Genomic DNA, 20945 nt, shown 5'->3' with positions numbered 1-20945 from the left:
TGTTGTGAATACAAAATCTTATAGGAACTATTAACTTTGAGTATTTTAGATATTGAAAAAATCCATGATTTTTTATGGAACAAATAAAACCATATTACTAATTTTACTGGTAACAAATACTAGTGTAATAGCCTCTAATCTTATATAGTTATATATTAGAATACACAACTTACGAGTCTCACTCTCTATTTTCTCAATTAAAGTCTCAATTTTTTTTCTCCCTTTGTTTTAAAAAGTGTGTTGCACACATTACTTTTTTCTATTTCTATACTTGATATTGATATTTTTTATCGTCTGTTTCTTTTAATTTATCTTTTTTTAATATCATCTCTAAATTAAATGTTGATATTTTTTTTACAAAAATTAATATATATAAATTATTCATTATAGGTGTCCAGCAATCAAAGTGTGATAAAAGAAGTGGCTTATATAAAATAAATCAAGAAATTAAATTTACTAAATACTTTAAAAGTTTTCTTACTAATTGGAAATACAAATAGCATATTTAATATAAATTTTTCCAAAAAAAAGTGGTTCATTTAAAGCAAAGTGAAAATAGTTTAGGCCGACAATTCCAAAGGTTCACTTAAGTCATGTTTCTTTTCCTACAACTCAATAAACAATGGCATCTTTCCAATTATCAATATTTTTTTATTTTTTATTTTATTTTGTGAATGGTATTATTAAAAATTAAAAAACAACTTAGAAATCTCTAGGGAGGACCGTTCAAGCTAAATCTACTTGAAGAGCATTACAAATAAAAAGAGGTGCTACATCAAAATCTGAAAATGATTCAAAGAACTCATTCCATGATTTGCCTCACGTAACATCAATCTGTTTAAAACTCGTCTATACAAAAATGAATCTTATAGAATGAATGATAGTCTTCCAATTTTGCATCGTAACAAAGAACAGGAGATACTTGTTTTATTTAGGTTGGTGGCAGCCTTAATTGAGGAAGATAAACAAATGAATGCAATTTCATTCATCGAAATCATAACCACCATCATCATCTAACTCCACTTCAGCATCATCAAATGAAGTCATAAGTGTGAGGAACACAACAACTGCAACCAACTGTGCTACCACAAAATATTTTGCCTTCCTTTTGAAGGTTTTCTCCTCCTGTGTTTTCTCCCTTTTGGGCTTACTCTTCGGCTTTGAACCTAATTTAAAAAAAAAAATGACAAATCAAACTTAATGAAGAGTGACAGGACATGAGAGTTTAAAATAGCAAATACATACATATTTCCAGCCACTGTATCTAAATAAAACTATTAGAGAGAGAGAGAGGGATTCAGTTCTATTATCTATATGATTGGAGTACTGCTTATGCTTGATAAGGCAATCTCATCAAGGAAAACTAAAAGAGAAGTCTGCATTTACAAAATCCAGAAAATATCTTACTTGAATGACTTTTAGAAGCAGACGATGATGCACCAGTATGAAATCGTGGGGCAGAGGAAGGAGATGGAGCTGCTTCTATAAATTCTGTTTTGCATTGTTGCACATATCTGACTAAATGAGCATGCTCTGAAAACTTGATTCGCAACATTGAAGATTCCTGATGTAAATGAATGCAGGATCTAAAGTTAAAATTTTCTCAAAACAAATGTCTAAGTCATTCTAATAAGCATGCACACTACATTTAGCGGTGCAAAATAAAATAAAAACATATATCTATGGTCTTCATTAAGGAGATAAGCTAGGAATCTCATTGTCATGGATAGAAGAATGCAAAAGCAACTAAGTACAGAGGCTTAGAAGGCTTTGGTACCAAATATTAGTTTCCTCTTTCAGAAGTATTACCCAAAATAAGATTATGTTTAAAAAATAGTAGCATACTCTCAATAAGAAGAAAACTAGGAATCCCCAATCATCAATCTCTCGTTTGCTCGGCCATCTCACTAGAACAAGTCTAAGTTACAAATTTTCCAGCTAGTGCGCCTCATTGCAATTATTTTATTATTTCTAGGACCATTGTGATCATGATTCTTACACCAAAGAGGTTAATATAAGTATTTAAGCACAAAAAACTTCAAATGAGCCGGATCGCAGCATAAAATATCTCTTACTTTAGCAGGTCTAAAAAGAATGGTGAAATTGAGGTTGGCAGACATATTGACTTTTTATTGCCCAGTTTTGAACTTCTTTTAGCAGGAGTTAATATTCTTTTTTAAGATAATACCTTTTAAATATCAACTTCAATTCCTTGAGAACAATCTTAGTCAATTGTCATTCACAGATTCACTCTGCCCAAATTGGGCAGATAAACATTTGTAAACACTTCATATACAGCTATCTATAAAGGATTCCCTAACATAATCCCTTTCTGTATGCATCTCTCTTTCACCTAACTATTGGCTAATGTGCTACATGATAGTTCCCAGAGTGTAAAGTAAAATGTAACCACAAGTCCATAACTATCTAAGTCCAATTTTAATTGACCAGTATAACCTAGGCAGCCAGTAGAGTATTTGTAACTATCTTAAAACAAACATTAGAATCACAAATAATTAATATTAATACTTACAGGTAAAGCATGAAGAACAACTAGTCCATGTGCAAGAAAAATAGCATCCAAGCTTGATGGCCTGCATCAACCAAATAAAGCATATGAATACATCACCAGGAGGTTGAAGTCAATAATAGCTCTAAAAATGAAAAACAAACCAAAATCTTCCCACAAATTGCTCTAACAAAAGATAATCTCGCATTCACGTACAATTCAACCAGAGGAATCACCTGTTCTCAAATAAGTAATTCTGTTCACCTAAGCAACTTGACAAGGCATCATATGCAGACTTTGCTCTCTCATAAATCTGTCCATCACTAATAACTAAACATAAATACCAAATCAAAGAGAAAATCATACACACAATTGACACAACATTAAAACTACTACATATACACATAAAAAAAAGTTGAAATTACTAAACACATGGAAAGAAAAAAAAACTGACCTCTTCTTTCTTCACCTCAGCATTGTCATTAGTTATCCCATGTTTCAGCTTCACCCAATGAGCTTTCTTCCAAGAGAGAATCTTCCCCAATGGCCATGGAAGATCAGGGTAATAGATACTATAAGCAGAGGAGCCTTCACATCCCAGCCAGAGTTCATAGGTAAGTGCATCAGCAAGCCAAGTGGTGAGAATTGCTTTAGTTGAAATCCACTCAGGGAGTGAAGAAACCCCACTATCCAAATCAACAACCCCAACATCTTTCTTCAAACACTCAATAATCCCCTCTTTCTCATTGTTATAAGCCACATAGTCACCAACTTCAAAGTAAGGGATTTGATCTAACCAAAACAAAAAGTGCATACCCATAAGCAGAAAAAGACAAAAAAATGAAACTTTACATATGAGAAAAAAAAGAGGGGGGGAGGGGGGTGATGGGTGTTACCAGAATGAGGGTTGTTGAGGTGGAAGTCCAATTGGAATGGAAATTGAGCGAATTTGAGATAGATGTAAGCAGATAGGCATTGAGGGCAACCGGTTGGAAGACCAAAACAGGGCTTCCGCACCACCAGAGTGTTAACTTCCGCCATGTATCAACTTCAATGATTTCTCAGGGGTTTAGGTTAGGGTTCATGTGATTGTCTCTGGTTTCTAGCTTTGTTTTCTGTATTTTTTTTTCTTTTCTATGGGCTTATTTTTTTATAAAGTGGGCCTCCTTTTTAAAATAAAAAAATTGGAGTTTAAAAAATATTTTAAAGCTATAACAAAGTTAAAAGAAAAAACTTCAAAGTAGTATATGACGAGGTTAAAAGTTACTTTTAAAAACTAATAAGAGTTTGGATTCTATTTACGGTTAATGTAAAAAATTTATATTGTTTAGCAATTTAAAATTAGAAGCAAAATCTCTCCAGCATATGATGTCTTTAGCCCTCTCTAGTCTTATTTTAAGTCGTTACATCTATCTAAACGGATGACATTGAAATATAATAAAGTCATATCCAAAGGCAAAAATAATAATGTGGATAAACTGCTAGATTCTTTGTTTTCGTATTTAGACTACTTTTAAGTTTTAATATCTGTTAATATTTTCATTAATAATTGTTTAAATTTATAATAAAATAAATATTTTAATTTATAATTTAGTCATACCCAAAAGCAAATATAACTGTGACTTGGACACCTCACTTTGGTATTTAGACTACTTTCAATATCCATTAGTATTTCTTTTGTATAGTGTTTATTTTTATAATTTAAATTTATAATAGATAATTATTTTTAAAAGTATAAATTGTATTTTGGATTTATGATAAATAAATTATATTATAATATAATACTATTTGTAATTGTTGAGAAATTATTTTAAATAATTATTGGAATTCTATTAAAAATAAGACCTTAAATTTCAATCCAATATCTATTTTATCGGCAAAGGATCTTGAGAGCTATCAATCAATAAATTAGACATTTATGTGTTGTCTTAGATACGAAACTAGGAGTAATTTAAAGTTTAAACTTCCCTTAAATATATCTTATCAACTTGGCACTGTAATCATTCATGCCAAGTGTCGCCACGACTTCTTATAATGGAATATGGAAGGTTTGCACTTTTTATTTCTACGTTGTGTCATTTGTTTGGTATACGTGCTGTTATTCATAAAAAAAAAGCATGTATGGATAACACGTTTCTAAAAATATTTATAAAAAAGAAAATAAGAAAAAATTTATTTTCCATAAACTAAAATTAATTTATGCATAAACTAAAAATCAACTTTTAAAAAATTAATATATATATATTTTTTATTTTTTTCTTATAAGTGACTATGAAAAAATTTAATTAAATCGGCTAAAACTTAATTATAAAAAATGATAATGTGAATGAATGTTCTAAAAGTATTGGTTAAAGTTTAATAAATAAAATATTTTTCGATTTAAATAATTTTTTTATCAGATTTTATTTATTTATTGATCGAATTCTATGTTAATTAAGACCCATTTTTTCCTGATGAAGGGGAGAATTAAGAAAAAAATATTTTTTATTATAAATTATGATGAAAGCACGTTGTTTATATTTTTACAAAGTAAATTAAATTTTATTACTGGACACATGATAGACTTCTCTTAAAAAAATTATAGAATTAATCTCCTTAACAATAATTTACTCCTGTATAGCACGAGTGTATGATCTAATTTGAAGTATAGGTGTAAATGTATTCAAAACTAAAAAGGAAAAAAGAAAAGAAAAGAAAAGAAAGAGAAATCCATGCAAAAGTCTAAGAAAGGGAGCTTAAAAAAGACAATAAATATTTTTTTATTAAAATTAGGTAGGATACATTAAATATTAATAATACTGGACACTTTCATAATTATATAATTATTTAAAAGCATCCCAAAGACAATAATTAATATTATTCTACATATGAAATAATATATTATGAATACAATTTTTTAAAATTAAATTATATTCAAATAAATTAAGAATCTTGACAAAAATATAATACTATCAATTTTATAAAAGGAATTAATTTTCATTTTCTTATCATCAAGTGTGCAAATCAATTGAGATGATTATTTTTGTTTAATAAAAAATCTTCTGTATTAAATATTTAGAGAATTTTTTTTACTATTAACAGTGATTTTTTTTTTTGGATTCCAACAATAAGATTGGCTTAAGTGAAAAATATACTATAATGCATGTATAGGACGATGATGATAGGCGCATGATTAATTTGGGCATTTTGGTTGCGTCTTTGTCCCACTCTGACCACTCAGAAACGGAGAATAGCAAAACGGAGTGTGGAAATAGCGCTTTTTTCATGTACATACAAACTACAAACGCACTTTTAAATTCTTCGTCTCCTGCTTCACTGCACTGCACTTGACCCATAACAGTCACTAACAACAAATATTAAATAATAACATATCCATTTCAGTCACACTCATCCTCATCCCTCTCTCTCTCTCTCTACACAATCCCTGCTTCGTTAGAGAATCTAGGGTTTCCAACTCCCAAACTCATTCTTCACCTTCTAAACAAACGCAGGTTCGTTTTCTTCATGCTTCAACTACTAATTCCTTTTTCTTCTCATGTTTTCTGTGTGTTCATGCATTCATTTTTCACTCCCTTTCTCATCTCTTGTGACTTTCACTGATTTCTTCTTCTTCTTCTTATTTATTATTATACGAAATTAAGAATTGGTGGTTTGTATGAGGTAATTGTAGAGAGTTTGATGCTGTCCTTGGTGGTGATACTTTCTTGTTTTGTAATCGTGGCTAACTTAAGGTTGAAGTGGAAGAACCTTTCACTTGAAATGAAATTTTGAACAGTAAGCTTGTTATGATTTTAAGGAACATCACAAAATATCATAATTTAACTCTCTGCGAGTCTGTATCGTGATTTAACTGTGTGAATTTGCATGTGAGATTTTGCATTGTACTTCTACAAATTTACGTGAAGCATTCTATTTTGTCAGTAATTCGATATGTTATTTCATCTCTGTTCTTGTTTAGTACTATGCTTGCTTACTTTTCTAGTGTAATAAAGTTCATTTCTCGTTGGAAGTTTATGCTAATGCGACAATTTGTGGGTGAACTTTAGGAGGCAACATGGCATTTCTTGTTTCCATTACAAAAGACGGGGCTAACTAATCTTCCAATATATGGCAACTGAGAGTCCAATTAGAATCTCTGAAGCTGGGAGTAAATGGCCGTCTCTTAAGGAAGCTGCAACTTTTGGCTCGCCATCCCGTCACATGGCAACAGAGGATCTGGGTATATTTTTAAATGGCCATAGGTTTCATGGCAGTGGAAAGGATGCAGTACCCAACCGCAGTGGCAGTGCACCTCCAAGCATGGAAGGCTCATTTCTGGCCATAGAAAACTTGTTATCCCAGAACACCACCAGGAATGCGAGCTTGGGATCTCGGAACAGAGCTATGCAAAAATGTGAGTCTGAAGACCAATTACTACTTTATCTTGCTTATTTGACTATTGCAATGTCAACTTAAACGCTAAATATCCTCCCCCACTTGTATCATGGGAAAGTGTCCTGTCTGGTGCACCATATTGATAGTTTTAGGCTCTTAACAGTAATTGGTGATTGTCTTCTGCAGATGATAGTGGTAAAGGGTCTTTTCATTTGTCACAAGGAACTCTTGCAACACACAAGGAGGAGTCTGAGGATGATTTGACCCAAAAGCTGTATAATAATTTGTTAGACAAAGCTAGTGGAAAATGGCATAGACAGGATGCGGCTTCAACATCATCTCAGGACACAAATTTAGTACTGGTGATTATTGTGATATCAATTTCTGAATTTGTAAAATCGCTCAAGTTTTCTGCATATAAATTATTGGATTAGTCTCATGAATTTTTACACATGAACACTTGTTGGAATTTTACTTTCTTCTGCATTTATTTCCTTTTGTTTTTGCCTCTTTCCTGCTGCAGTGGGTTCTGTGTACTGATCCCACGATTGTGATGACTTTTTTCTTTTACTATTTTCAGTAAGTTTGAGTCCAAGATTTGACTGTAGACACTCACTTAACCTTTTTGTTTTTTTCCTCCTCCAGATTAATTTTCTGATTTTGAATGCATGATTTTTTTTTCTGTATTAAACTTCAAACTTTCAGGAAGATTTTCCCCATATCATGTCACCTGTATATAATAAGTCTCTTGGAGTGGTGGATGAACTAATTGATGTGGATACTGGTTCCAGTTCTTCTCTTGGCCCTCCTGTCACCACAGTGGATGCTGTAAAACCTACCATAGGTGCAGATGATGTAAGGCTGTCATCAACTGTTGATTCCCGTGCCCCTGTCACAAGCTCATCATCTCTCAATTCCACTGGAAGCATGGGATTTAATGTCTTAGATGTTACAATTGTAGAATCTCAATTAAGGGCTCTCAATGTATCTAATCTACCAAATTCAGAAAGCCAGAGTTATGAAGATAAATGGAAGAACAGCTGCCAGAATAATTTGATGCAACACCAGCAACAAAACTATCCATGTGTGGTGCCTAACACCAATTCTCAAAGTGAAAAATGCACATATGTTGGTATGGAGCAGTTTCTTCACAATCCCAGCAAGTTCTCCTCTGATGTCCAGCCTGTACTGCAATCATCAGGGTATACGCCTCCACTATATGCTACAGCAGCAGCAGCTTATATGACCTCAGCAAATCCATTTTACACTAATTTGCAGGCTTTGGGTATATATTCTCCGCAATATATAGGTGCATACCCTTTTAGTCCCACAGCTGTTCCTCCATATATTGCTGCATACCCTCCTCATGGTTCTGTACCACTTGTTGACGGGGCTACTGGTTCTAGTTTTACTCCCCAAGCACCAGGGATTTCTTCTACTGCAGGAAACATTTCACACGGAGCTGAAATGATGCATGCAAACAAGTTTTTTGGACAATTTGGATTTCCTCTGCAGCCTTCTTTTAGTGATCCTATTTACATGCAATATCATCAACAACCTTTTGTGGAGGGATATGGTGTATCTGCTCATCTGCTGGCACCTAGAGCCAGTGTTGGCGGCCAAATTGGTCCCTTTGATTCCCAAAAAAGGCCCAATAGTGGTGCTTACTTGGATGACAAAAAATTACATAATCAGAAAACTGGTGCTAATTTGAATTCTAATAGAGATGGGCTAATACACCCTGGTTATTTTGGACACCCTTCAAATTTGGGTTTTGTACCCCAGTATCCAAGTTCCCCACTTTGTAGACCAGTTTTATCAGGATACCCAGAAAGTAGTCCTGGCCTTCTAGGTGGAAGGAATGAAATGAAACGCTCTCCAGCTTCTGGTAGAAATGGAGGTTTATTATCTGGATGGCAAGGTCAAAGAGCCTTTGACAGTGCTCACGACCCCAAAATTGCTATTTTTCTTGAAGAGTTAAAATCTGGCAAAGGTCGCAGATTTGAGCTATCCGATATTATTGGACATATAGTTGAATTTAGGCAAGTACTATTTTCGGTGGTCTTTTTACCTATCACTTTATCAATTCCTTGGCTTTGGAAATTAAGTTCATTTTTTTTATTAACTCCAGCACTGATCAGCATGGGAGCCGTTTTATACAGCAGAAGTTGGAAAGCTGTGGCGTTGAAGAGAAGGAATTAGTATTCAAAGAGGTTCTTCCACATACTTCAAAATTAATAACTGATGTATTTGGCAACTATGTAATCCAAAAGGTATGTTTTGAAGTGATGTACATTGTCATTAACTAACTTTATGATTGTCTGGAATCTGTTATGCTCAATTTGTCTGTTTCTCTTGTGCATAGTTTTTTGAGTATGGAAGCCCTGAGCAGAGAAAGGAACTTGCAAATCGACTTCTTGGCCAGATACTGCCTTTAAGTCTGCAGATGTATGGCTGTCGTGTAATCCAAAAGGTATGTAATTTTTTTTATTCATATAACATTAAGACATTGGTATATATTCATCTCAGTTGTTTGTCTTGAAAGCTATTGCAATCTGGTTACAAAATATGTTCATGGATTTTAGTCAGTATGACTTTATTTCTACCATTTTGAACCACGTGATCTCTGATTGAGATTTATTAATGATCTGAAAATATGAAGATCCTACTTAAGCATTTGCTAGATGTCCAGCTTTTTGCAAATTACAATCTGAAAATGGGGCTGCTTATCTCAGAAATTTATCTTTTCTTCTTCTAGCCAAGGTGTAGTTCCTAGTAATGAAAAAATAAGTTTGTTTGCAATAGATCAATATGAGAGTATTTATGGTCTGTTTGTTTTCCATGAAAATTACAAGTTGCATAATTTCCCACGCTGGGAAACTACATATTTGGATGGGCAAATTATTTACTTCAGCCCTAACTTTATATATTGGGAAAATTATTTACTTGGAGTTGAGATATTTCTGTTTCTTTTCATTTCTTTTCCATTGTATGCGTATTTCTTTTTTGAAAGCCAAACTGAGTAACTGTCTTTAGCAGAAGGATATTATAAAATACAGGTATTTCCAGTATATTCTGTGTGTGTCGGTTTGAATCTATCATTTCATTTATTTCAATTCTGTGCCTGTGCAGGCACTTGAGGTTATCGATCTTGAACAGAAAGCTCAACTTGTTCATGAGCTAGATGGAAATGTTATGAGATGTGTCCGTGACCAAAATGGGAATCATGTAATACAGAAGTGCATTGAATCTATTCCAACTAAAAACATTGACTTTATAATATCTGCATTTCGTGGTCAAATTGCTCTTCTATCTATGCATCCATATGGTTGCCGAGTCATACAGGTAAGGTTATTGTATTTACCTTTTCCATAAAGAAATTGATGTTTCTTTGATTGCGCATTCAGTTCCATGATAATGTTTCTTGTAGAGAGTTCTAGAGCATTGTTCAAATGAGGTTCAATGTCAGTTTATTGTTGATGAAATCTTGGAGTCAGTTTTTACTCTTGCTCAGGACCAGTATGGGAATTATGTTACGCAGGTTAGTTACTATTTTTCTCCCCCTGTTAATTGCTATGCTGATTTTTTTAGCAGTGGGGGGTGGTTATGATGCATAATAGAAACTGAATCAAATCAAGTTGGAGGTATAGACACACCCTTTTTATGATTTTCACCTAGGCTCCCCTTCACTTTATTCTAATTTGTACTTGTATCCTAAACCCTCTTTAATTTTCAGTTTGCCAGATCACTTATTAACATGGTGTTTAATCTCAAATTTAATCATAAGTTTCCATATACTTTTTCTACTTGGATTTTTGTTTCTGTTGATTTTTAATATTTCTAAATTTCTAGTTCACCGCGTCTTGTATTTCACCTCATATAAGCAGTTAACCTATTTCAAAGAAATTCCATATAATTTATACAGCTTTTGAGTTTTGTTGGTTATTTTAGGGTGAGGGTAGGTAGATAACATTACTTTGACATAGTCTCTGTTGAATCAAGAAGGCCATAAAGCACCTGTTATTTGAGCCATTGGATGTGATTTTAGCTAATTCTATTTAGCCCATGTAATTGAGAAAGCATCTATTTAACAAGTTTAGATATTGCTGTTAAATATGAATTAGATTCTAAATTTCAAAAACATGAATGGTATTTTATGGCGATCATATGGTTAAGGTCGTCTGGTACATGAGATAATGTAATGAGCCAAGGTTTGAAATAGATGGTGCCAATGACATATAAATTGTAGGATGGCCTTTGTATTGTTACTCCAACTTATTGTCTTTCAAAATATTATTACAAAGTGGACTTATACTTGTGCATGCTTATGTTAATGTGCTCAACTGTGAGATAGGGAAATGCTGATGACTAGAGTTAATAAAAATGTGCAGTTTTGGGAGGGAACAACCCAATTCATTTCCAAGCACGACCTACAAATAAAATTTTGCAGATTCTCTGTATTTGTGTGTGTGTGTATTTTTTGTTGAGGGGATGAGGTCCTCTTCTACTGTCCTTGGCCTATAAATACTTGTTTTGTGTATGTGTTAATTGATAATGCCTTTTCAAACAGCTTTATCTAATATGCTTGGAATGATATAGTTAAATTCTGGGGTTTACTTGCCTAACATTAACTATTTTGTACATGGGATATTTTTATGGCTTGTTGACCTTTAATGTCTAAGATTTTGTTTCATTTATTTAGTTATGATGCTCTGCTTATCTCTTTACAGCATGTGTTGGAGAGAGGAAAGCCTCAGGAAAGGAGTCAAATTATTCACAAGCTATCTGGACATATTTTCCAATTAAGCCAGCATAAATTTGCATCAAATGTTGTTGAGAAATGTTTGGAGTATGGTGATGCTACTGATCGGCAGTTGTTAATTGCGGAGATTGTTGGACATGACAAACAAAATGATAATTTATTGGTAAGTATTAAATTCTCAAGGCTAATCACATTTACTAGTTAATAAAATGTTCATATATTATTATGCATAGCAGATTTTATCCCTGAAACTTGAATAAAAGAAAAATTGCAACCTAATTATCTGGGAAAGCTGTTGGATTAGAGTTTTGCTTGCTTGTTTTTCTTTTGATAAAAATATTACTATTAGAAATGAAGAGAATGTTCAAGAAAGTTCAACTGGGGGAAGGTAAAAAATCCTCCCAAAAGAAAGGAGGGGGTAGGGGAGAAGAAAACAGCATTACAAAAATAGCTTTAAAATATAAAGGCGTACAATCTCTCTACATATATGATTAATATAGACTTCCTTGTAACAACCATGAGCAGAGCACTGAAAAGTGGTCATTGGTATTCCTTTCAAATCAAATAATCCAGTTAACTTCAAAAATGACAAACCGCAGTCAAATCTTAGCCTCCTTATTTCTGCTTCTAAAATGTGTTCTGAGCTACCCAGGGTTCATGGAGAATCCCAGACATACTGCTTCACAGGAAGAGGAAGGTAGCTGGGTTACAATGCAAATAAGTGGGTTACTCGTATCTGAATTACACCTGCACATGACAATGAAGGCATATTTGCTTGTTTCTTGATCTTTGTTTAAGAGGGCATGTGTATGGTTACTAAAAACTGGAAAATATTGTACTTGAATGTCTAGCAGCGGGCTTTTATGGCTATTGTTTTTTCTGTTCTACTTTACCGATCTAGAGTCTTTCAAGTTTCATTTTATTGTTGACTGAGACACTAAAACTACTCTTTTTCTATATTAATTACGAGCTGGAATTATTGATCATTCCATATATTATGATTATTATGCTATATTTAGTATTGTTGAGGTCTTCCAAATTATTACAATGGTAGAAAGTTCTTCTTTACATGTAATGTGAATTATGCTATAATTAATAGGTTCATTTGATAAATGGCATGACCCATGCATTTTGGTGTTTGTACTCTTCGCTTACTACACCATGCTTGATTTCATTGTAGACAATGATGAAAGACCAATTTGCAAATTATGTGATCCAGAAGGTTTTTGAGATCTGTTCTGAAAATCAGCGAGCAACATTACTTTCTCGCATAAGACTTCATGCTCATGCTTTGAAAAAATACACTTATGGAAAACACATTGTGGCTCGGTTTGAACAGCTACTTGGAGAAGGTGTTACTCCTAGTGCCTTGGTTTACTTTGGTTTACAATACACATCCTGGTTAATTTACATAAAGCATGATTGTATTCTTCTAGTAATATATAATGAGGTCAGTAGGGTGTGCTCGAGAAAATGTTTGAGCTTTGCCGAGTGGCATTGACTCATTTTTGGTATATTGAAGAACTAAATAGTGTGATAAAAGAATAATGTTTTAATCTCTGGTTAGGGGTCTCCAGTACAAGCATTGATGATTTGGATTTAACTTATTTGTAGTGATATAAATGGACAGCATCTTTTCAGAGGCTTTAGGATTATCTTCATCCTGGGGATGTTGTTATCTTCAATATTAGCATTTTTTCATAACATGGGAATGTTGTTATCTTCAACCGAAGATGGTGACAGGATTAATAAAACATATTGCTACCTGAAAATCCTAAAGTTTTAATTAATATTCTTAGTATCACGGGCACATCTAAATAGTAATATCAGATATGTATCCATATCAGACACTACATGAAAACTTCAAATACTTTAGTTGTATTTTTTTTTAATTTTTTACTTTTGAACTTTTATACCAATGTTGATTGGAATACCAACATTGTATAAGCTATATAGACTAGCTTCTAATTGGATGTGAAAAGGAGATGTGCGTGTTGTCACTAGAACTAAACAGGCTATTAAGACTAAGTATTATATTTGATTTGGACTTTTGTGTGTACTTTGAATGTTAATTAGAACCTATAAAATGTTTGAAAAATGTTTTATTTTTAGAGTCCTTTTATGCTTTCTTATCCCTTTATTTTGCCTGCAGAGAACCAAACAAATGGATCATGATGACAATAAAGGTCTTGCGCAATGCTTCCATGCAAGCACAACTAGTATTTCTGTGTTACAGGAGACAGATGAGATATTGGATCTTTGGGCTTTTCCCATTGAAAAAACGAATGCTACTGTGGCTTCATATCTGATAGTTCCGACATTCATGGCTTCAAGAAACATCAGTGTATGCATACATGTTGTGCACTTAATGTAATGTCAGTTAAGTAAATTGGTTTGTATGATTGCTTGGGTATAATTAGTTGGGAGGAAATCCTTCGTGATGTAAATTTACTGGATATTCTCTGCTTTACTGTGGTTTTAGTGTGGGGACAATCAAGGGTTTGTCTCCTTAATATCTGCTCTCTCGTCCTTGTGGTTTGTACGTTGATTTAGTTAAATGGTGGCTGTTTTTAATGTTCCATTTGTTCGGACGAGGATTCCTGATATCAGGCTGTGGCATCGTTAACATGTGGTGGAGCTGATCCTGGGTAAAAGCTTGAAGCTCTAGTTAAAAGTATGGCATTATGCCCAAAATAACAATTACTATTGGTGCATGAACACAATTGAAGTAAAATCAAAAGTTTAAAGTGTATTAAAATGGTAATAAATAATATACTAGTACCTCTGGTCCTATTTATAAGAAAAGTTTCTTATAAATAGGACCAAAAGTAGTATAAATTTCATGCTGAAATGATTTCATTTTCATCGTTAAGCTATTGTTATTTATGAGGTTGGCATGAACAAGGCATTCAGGTTTACTATTTAAATTCAATTGACAAATTAGATATCTGTTCGTCTTTGATCATTTATACTCGAGCAAATATTAATTATTCTGGATTCGACCTCCTCAAATTATATGTAATGAATGAAAAAATCAAGGAAAAACTCATACCATTACCCATTCTCTAAACCCCCTCCCCCAAAACCTAAATTCTAACCCTAATTATGAACTTGGCATGAAGAAAACTTTCGAATTATACTAATTTACTTAAACTGATAAATTCTATCGATTTTAATTCTACTTAAATAATAATACCATTAATCAAAACCAATCATTTCTATTGGTGGTCGTTTCATGAGGCAAACTTTTTTTCCAATGATCAATTCAAATAATCATTACAGTAAGATTCCATTACAGTCAGAAGGTATTAAGTGCGATAAATGTGAACACAGAAAAAATACCGTAAGATTATATTAGTAAAAAAACAAAAAAATGTAAAATGGATACACAACTATAATCACTCATAACTTGAAAAGCTACTTGTATTCTGGAATTGTGCGCCTCACATTTAAATGCATAAGTTGGCCAAATAGATACAACTAAAGCAAAAATGATATTTATCGGTATTTTAAAAACACGTACAAAATCATAGCCCCAATGGCTGAGGATTTCCCCTCAAGAAAAGAAAAAACAAAACTGATTCCAACATACCACATATCCTTCAAGGCTTCCATCAAACACCTTTGACTGCAGGAACGTGCATGTATGAGTAGCCTTCAAGACCCGAGCAAGATGCAATTGGTAACGGCAATTAACAAATAACAAATAGGACTAGCTTTTCATACTCACGACCCTGAGGCAAATGCCAGACAAGATCAAAAGCGATCCTTCCGTTTCCGACCCGTGTACTTGGTATTTGGAGGAACAACATTTCCTCTTCTTCTCATCTGCTCTTTCTTCCTTAGTAACCATTCCTTTCCCTTGCCACTCTTATTATTCTTCTGTTTCTTCCGCGGTCTATGCCTGTCTGATATACATACCTGCAGTATTTTTATTTTGTCTGATAAGTAAAACTAGTCATAAGCTTGTGAGCAATTACAGGTAAAAATAGCATTTGCATAACTTGTCCACATCTTGCATTTCCAAAATCTGCAATATAGGTAGTGATCTATGAATACAGCCAACTAATCAAATAAAGAAAAAATTAACACTAGGTGCTCTGTAAAGAAAGCCATATTTTTAGGAAGATTATTATTTAAAGAACTTATCATATAAATTGAATTCGCAAATGTGGCAAGACTCACTGTCTGTTTTTCTTCATCTTCACTGTCCTCATCAGAGCAACTCTCCCTATCTTCATTTTTACCTTTGGAAATGGACACATTTACCGAGCGTTGACCACAAGTGAGAACAAGAAACTCCTTCCTCTTCTTAGAACTATAATAAGACAATTGTTCTCCAGTTAGTGAAACACCATGCTCAAGAAGGCTAGGCAAAATGATGCTATTCAAAAGAAATCATAGCTAGAAACCACATCAAATAAAACACTACACCCCTACTGTCAAATAGTAGTGTACATAATTGGTGATAAATTTATAACTATGTGGAAGTGAGAAGTGAATCAACAATGCATCAGTGTCCAGATATATTACACATTCTAGGGGTAACATTTTTAAGCATGAGTAGCTAAGATAAATATAACCGGCTACCCCAAAATTTATATGATAGAATATTTGGACATTTTTGTCAATCATTTTGAGTTTACTTGTTTTTTTTCAGAATGTAAAAAGCCATCAAATTTAGATTTTCCTTTAATATTGCTATCTCTTGATTCTTTTGGACTTGCATTAATCTTATAATCTAGCTACCTCGATAAATATTTTATGGTTCCACCCCAGCTAGTGGTTGTGGATATTTTCCTGAAGAAAGTATACAGCTTAAGATTCATTTGAGATATTCAATAATTTTTTGCGAGTTTTCACGAATATTGCTAAGCAAAACATACAGTGACACAAGAACAAAGGAGAGGATTATAGACAAAATTTGAGTTTCACAATAGACAAAAGTTGATTTTCTTTTATGTTCTCTTAGCAAAAGGTAAAAATAATACATGAATATTTTTTGCCAAATTGATATAGCTAGTACATGACCCTTTAGACCAAAAACTAGAAGAAAAAAATTAAAAAACAATTGTGCTGACTGATAGAAAAAAACAGTAAAAAAATACAGACTATATTTGTTTCCAGCACATTATTTTTATGAAACAAATGAGCCATAGTAGTATTATAAGATTTATTTACTCATACCTGTGTGGAAAATCCACCACTATACCACCAGCAAATCCAGCATGCATTGCAGCATTTAAAATCAATTCACGTTGGTCTATATTTTCAGGATACACTTGAAATACTGCTCTAGCTCCATTTGATAAGCATTTGTATAAAGATGTAAAAAAGGCCCTACATCAGAAATTGGGATTATAAGTTATTAGAGAAAAAGAGAAAAGGAGATAGGTTCCAGTTCCAGAATTATTGAATCTCACTATAGATAGTGAGATGCAAAGAAGCACAGAACTGTGCAAGTTCCCACATGGTTAGAGCTAACCCAAAACATAAAAATTTAGAAGAAAAATAGAAAGCAATACAATAAACAAGTAAAGGAACATACTTCAATCTTAATCGAGGGTTGTGAGAGGATTTATCAGCATTGCATAACCACTGCATTGTCATATAAAAGTTTGCCTCGTCATATAAATGTCCACAGAATTAATAATGAAAATGAGATGCTCCCTATCAAACTTGGTGGAGAAGTTACAATTATTCACATAACATATCATAACTGAGTATCATTCCATTCACCCCTTATGTGCTCTGCCCAAACTCAGACCTTGCTTTTTCACATTTAACGTGAGGCTCATTCGGTAATAATCTAATTTAGTTTGACTTAGTCATTTATGTTGAAAACACACCTGAACCGCAGATATACTGATGGCCCCATCAATAACTCCAGGACGAATTCCTAGACCCTGAAACCAAAGACGAAGTGAAAGAAAAACGGTAAGGCAAGATGCAGAGCATAGATGTTATATTTATTTTTTTAAGAATAACTCGTTCATTGCACACAAACATCATGACCAAAAAACACACACAAGAGTATTATAACATAAAAAAAAAGGAAATTGAAAGTCTTCAGAAATTATAACACAATAACATTGAACTGGAATATCAATAGCAATAATACTGATCAAGCAGAAATCAGGTGAATAGTATATATACCTGACCCATGTCACCAAGTAAAAGGTCACCCTCAACCTCTCGCTCCACCGCAACATCTACCAGTTTAACAAAAACAAATAAAATTAACAAAAAATATAAAAATGCAAAATAGATAGGAATAGCAAACAACATTTCAAAACATAAACATACTAAGCATTGATGCTGAAATGTCAAGCCCAATCCAATGGTGTCCATTCTCGGAGAGTGTCTCACCGCTAAGTCCCGATCCACAACCTACGTCGACCATTCATAAGCCATTAAATTTCGACGAAAGCGAGAGAGAGATTAATTAAATTGAATTAAATTAAAATTACCGATATCAAGGAGTAATTTAGGAACGCTGTCATCAGGCAAAGCAAGTAGTTCGAGAGCTCTCTCTGACAGCGTCGCCTATTTGGCACAGAGAAATTAATGAATGAACGAATTTCACAAAGAACGAAAATTGAATAGGGAATTAGAAGAAGAAAACGGGGAAAACCTGAATTTGAACAATACGGGAAGAAGAGGTGTACTTGCGAGCTTCGGCATCGTCGTAGAAAATCTCAGGCGGCGCAACTACCTCTGGTCTCGACGCCATCCTTGCTGCCAAAAACCCTAAAACCCACACACCACCGTTTCAAGCATATTTATCTACTTTATTAAATTGGGAATTAGGGATTTACATCCTCACAATTTCCTTATAAATTGCTACATCCACATTATTATTTTGATCATTTACTAATAGTAAAACTTTATTAAAAATCATGAAATTTTTTACATTTTATATTTTATAATAGTCACGATTTTATAACTTTCACTAAAAAAATGTCAATTTTCTTAAGAAATTTTAATTAATAAAAATATATATTAGAATAAATATATTAAAGATGGTGTTAACTTTTTTTTAAAATAACATATAAAGAAATATATTAGATAAGATAAAGATAAAAATAAAAGATTTAAATTAAACGATGATAAAGATAAAAAAGGATAAGATAAAAAATAAAAGATAACAAAAATAAAAGATTAAGATAAAAAAGATATGTGATAACCTGTTAAAAATTTTTTTTTGATTTTTTTCTTTTTTAATCCATCATTTTTATATCTGAAAATTATAAATAATAAAAATATCAATTCTTATCATTTAAGTCAAAAATAATTGTTAAATAAATTTTTTTTAAAGATATTTCAATATATTTTTATTATAAAAAATAACTCATATTAGTTATAGCAAGCTAAGAGCATTTTTTTCTCTTCACGTGTGTTTAACAAATATCGAACTAGACTTCTTGTTGACAATATATACTAAAAATTGGTTACTAGTATTTGTTATGCAGGGTAAATAATATATAATAATTATTTTCTTTTAATCACTTAACTTGATTTTATTCTAATATTTATTATTATTTCGAGTTTTAGGAAAAGAAGATGAAGATATGGAGATGGAGAAGGCTCAAGTCACTTCAAATATGAAATCATTTGTTGTTGGAGATGTTTAAATTTCATATTTTAGATTTATTGTTTGAATTTTCTTTTGTTAAGACATTTTTTATTTTATTGATGTAATTGACTAATTATTGAGATTTTATTTACATTTGTATTGAACTTAATTTGATTGCATTATATTTTTATTAAAATTAAAATTCTTTTAAAATTAGGCCCGCGGACCGGCCTGTTTGACCCGCGAGGTTCGCGGGGCGGGGGCAGACCAATTTATTTGGTCCGTGTAAGAAGTGGGACAATTGCCATAGTTAATTTGTGGGGTAATTGCCATAGTTAATTTACATGTAGACCCGTCCATATCTATATTCAAGGGATGTTCAAACATGATTTTCCAAAATATAATTGGATTAGTTAAACGAATTCACGGATTAAGTGCAATTGCAATGCAACCTCCTTACATCTTTAACATAGACACACAAACACCATAATCATCACATTCCCAAAAAGAAAACTTCATCAGCAAGAAAACTCAGTTTCCAAATTCAACCAAAAACTTAAACCAAACATCAAAATTTAACTAAAAAATCAAAACTTCCATGTTGATGTGTCATGTTCGACATACATATATAGCTAATTCCACGTGATAGCTAGATTGACCAAAACGCCACCACCCTTTGTGATTGCTGCAAAAAGTTTCATAGATCACCCAAACACCATCATATTTGATTGTTAATAAATTGACAAGTGTACTAATTTTATCACAAGTAATAAAGATTAAAACGGAAAATCGAATGTCGAGTCCACGGAAACTTTGTTTGTACTTGCGTTGGAAAATACCCAATTTGTGAGCAATAGAAGTAGAAGAGGAAAGAAATTATAAGTGTGAAATTTGAGGGTAAAAGGACAAAAGAAAAAGATAACAAGAAAATTAAACAATAGCTTAAATGTAAAAGATGAGTTCAAAATGCAATTATGTTGGGGTCTGGCATGCCTAACTATCCTTTATGCAATATTAATGACTTTCTTTATTAAATGTTTTCCCAATTTTCACCCACATCTACTAATATGCTCTCCCCTTATTTCTAAGGATGAAGAGCACAATTTATGTATTCTCTCTCCAAGTCCCTTTGCAAAGATGGAATGATAAACAACATTAAGTATAAAGATGTATATAGAGGCACAATAAAGTCACTATATCCCTAGCAATGCAATGTTGAGATATCTTTTTTCAGTTCTTTAGACATTATCATTTCCCAATGAATAACCCCTAAAAACAGATGCATGGATGACCAAACCACACAATAACAATGAAAAGCAGTAAAAAACAATAGAAATTGAAATTGCATTAATAGATCATAAGAACAATTACAATACAAGGGGCTTTGGCTGCTAGGCTCCAACTGAGGAGGGTTTAGTCTCTCATAATCATGAAATGTTTTATACTTCAGAGACTAATGAAAGAAAAGACTGGATGACTAGTAATAAGAAAAAGGGGAATGACTAAGGAAAAGAGGATTTCCCCTAAGGGATAGACCCAGGGTTTGGATTGCTCTGAGACTGTGTATTTTTTCCTTCTGCTTCCTCCTCCTTATATAGGCATTAGGTAACTTAATATTCACGCTGACTTCGCACTTAGTGCGCCTTTGAACTTCGTTGTGAGCTTTTCTGCACGCTTAGCCTAAGCTGCATGCTAAGTGCGGACATGTGCTAAGCTTGGGTGGC

General features: G+C 32.8%; 3 protein-coding genes across 5 annotated transcripts; 1 reads left to right on the top strand and 2 right to left on the bottom strand.

Annotated features, from left to right (window-relative positions):
• Positions 1-751: 751 nt before the first annotated feature.
• On the bottom strand, positions 752-3635 carry LOC114381209 (mitochondrial outer membrane import complex protein METAXIN-like). Its single transcript, XM_028340410.1, has 6 exons — positions 3406-3635; positions 2964-3301; positions 2746-2822; positions 2534-2594; positions 1408-1564; positions 752-1166 (listed from the first exon to the last, which is right to left on the bottom strand). Exons 1-6 carry the CDS (start codon positions 3548-3550, stop codon positions 982-984), a joined length of 963 nt encoding a protein of 320 aa, XP_028196211.1. The 5' UTR covers positions 3551-3635; the 3' UTR covers positions 752-981.
• Positions 3636-5817: 2182 nt separating this feature from the next.
• On the top strand, positions 5818-14226 carry LOC114382265 (pumilio homolog 6, chloroplastic-like). 3 transcript variants are annotated; one of them, XM_028341557.1, is made up of 11 exons: positions 5822-6000; positions 6556-6902; positions 7070-7245; positions 7589-8925; positions 9015-9156; positions 9249-9356; positions 10016-10228; positions 10314-10424; positions 11614-11808; positions 12826-12997; positions 13798-14226. In XM_028341557.1, the coding sequence occupies exons 2-11, from the start codon at positions 6617-6619 to the stop codon at positions 13818-13820; spliced, it is 2763 nt and encodes a 920-aa protein (XP_028197358.1). In that variant the 5' UTR covers positions 5822-6000; positions 6556-6616; the 3' UTR covers positions 13821-14226. The 3 variants fall into 3 exon arrangements, with proteins under 3 accessions (XP_028197359.1, XP_028197357.1, XP_028197358.1); XM_028341558.1 differs by lacking the exons at positions 12826-12997; positions 13798-14226 and adding an exon at positions 12298-12638 and having other exon boundaries at positions 5818-6000; XM_028341556.1 differs by lacking the exon at positions 12826-12997 and having other exon boundaries at positions 5819-6000.
• An 814-nt stretch (positions 14227-15040) lies between these two features.
• On the bottom strand, positions 15041-18440 carry LOC114382266 (18S rRNA (guanine-N(7))-methyltransferase RID2-like). Its single transcript, XM_028341559.1, has 9 exons — positions 18280-18440; positions 18116-18191; positions 17952-18035; positions 17802-17857; positions 17495-17551; positions 17194-17243; positions 16833-16985; positions 15831-15963; positions 15041-15566 (listed from the first exon to the last, which is right to left on the bottom strand). The coding sequence occupies exons 1-9, from the start codon at positions 18376-18378 to the stop codon at positions 15402-15404; spliced, it is 873 nt and encodes a 290-aa protein (XP_028197360.1). The 5' UTR covers positions 18379-18440; the 3' UTR covers positions 15041-15401.
• Positions 18441-20945: the final 2505 nt, after the last annotated feature.

The sequence above is a fragment of the Glycine soja genome, chromosome 13 (assembly GCF_004193775.1).
Source record: "Glycine soja cultivar W05 chromosome 13, ASM419377v2, whole genome shotgun sequence".
Lineage (NCBI taxonomy): Eukaryota > Viridiplantae > Streptophyta > Magnoliopsida > Fabales > Fabaceae > Glycine > Glycine soja.
The sequence above is the reverse complement of the archived record's forward strand: the minus strand, read 5'-3'. Positions and strand labels throughout refer to the sequence as shown.

Excerpts from the sequence above, each read along its gene's own strand:
- LOC114381209 (XM_028340410.1), bottom strand. The coding sequence starts at position 3,550 with ATGGCGGAAGTTAACACTCTGGTGGTGCGGAAGCCCTGTTTTGGTCTT. Across the intron at positions 2,823-2,963 it reads CTGAGGTGAAGAAAGAAGAG|ATTTATGAGAGAGCAAAGTC; the intron begins GTCAGTTTTTTT and ends AGTGATGGACAG. Across the intron at positions 1,167-1,407 it reads TGCTTCTAAAAGTCATTCAA|GTTCAAAGCCGAAGAGTAAG; the intron begins GTAAGATATTTT and ends TTTTTAAATTAG.
- LOC114382265 (XM_028341556.1), top strand. The coding sequence starts at position 6,617 with ATGGCAACTGAGAGTCCAATTAGAATCTCTGAAGCTGGGAGTAAATGG. Across the intron at positions 9,157-9,248 it reads GCAACTATGTAATCCAAAAG|TTTTTTGAGTATGGAAGCCC; the intron begins GTATGTTTTGAA and ends TCTTGTGCATAG. Across the intron at positions 10,425-11,613 it reads ATGGGAATTATGTTACGCAG|CATGTGTTGGAGAGAGGAAA; the intron begins GTTAGTTACTAT and ends ATCTCTTTACAG.
- LOC114382266 (XM_028341559.1), bottom strand. The coding sequence starts at position 18,378 with ATGGCGTCGAGACCAGAGGTAGTTGCGCCGCCTGAGATTTTCTACGAC. Across the intron at positions 18,036-18,115 it reads TAAATTACTCCTTGATATCG|GTTGTGGATCGGGACTTAGC; the intron begins GTAATTTTAATT and ends TGGTCGACGTAG. Across the intron at positions 17,244-17,494 it reads TCAGTATATCTGCGGTTCAG|TGGTTATGCAATGCTGATAA; the intron begins GTGTGTTTTCAA and ends ATGACAATGCAG.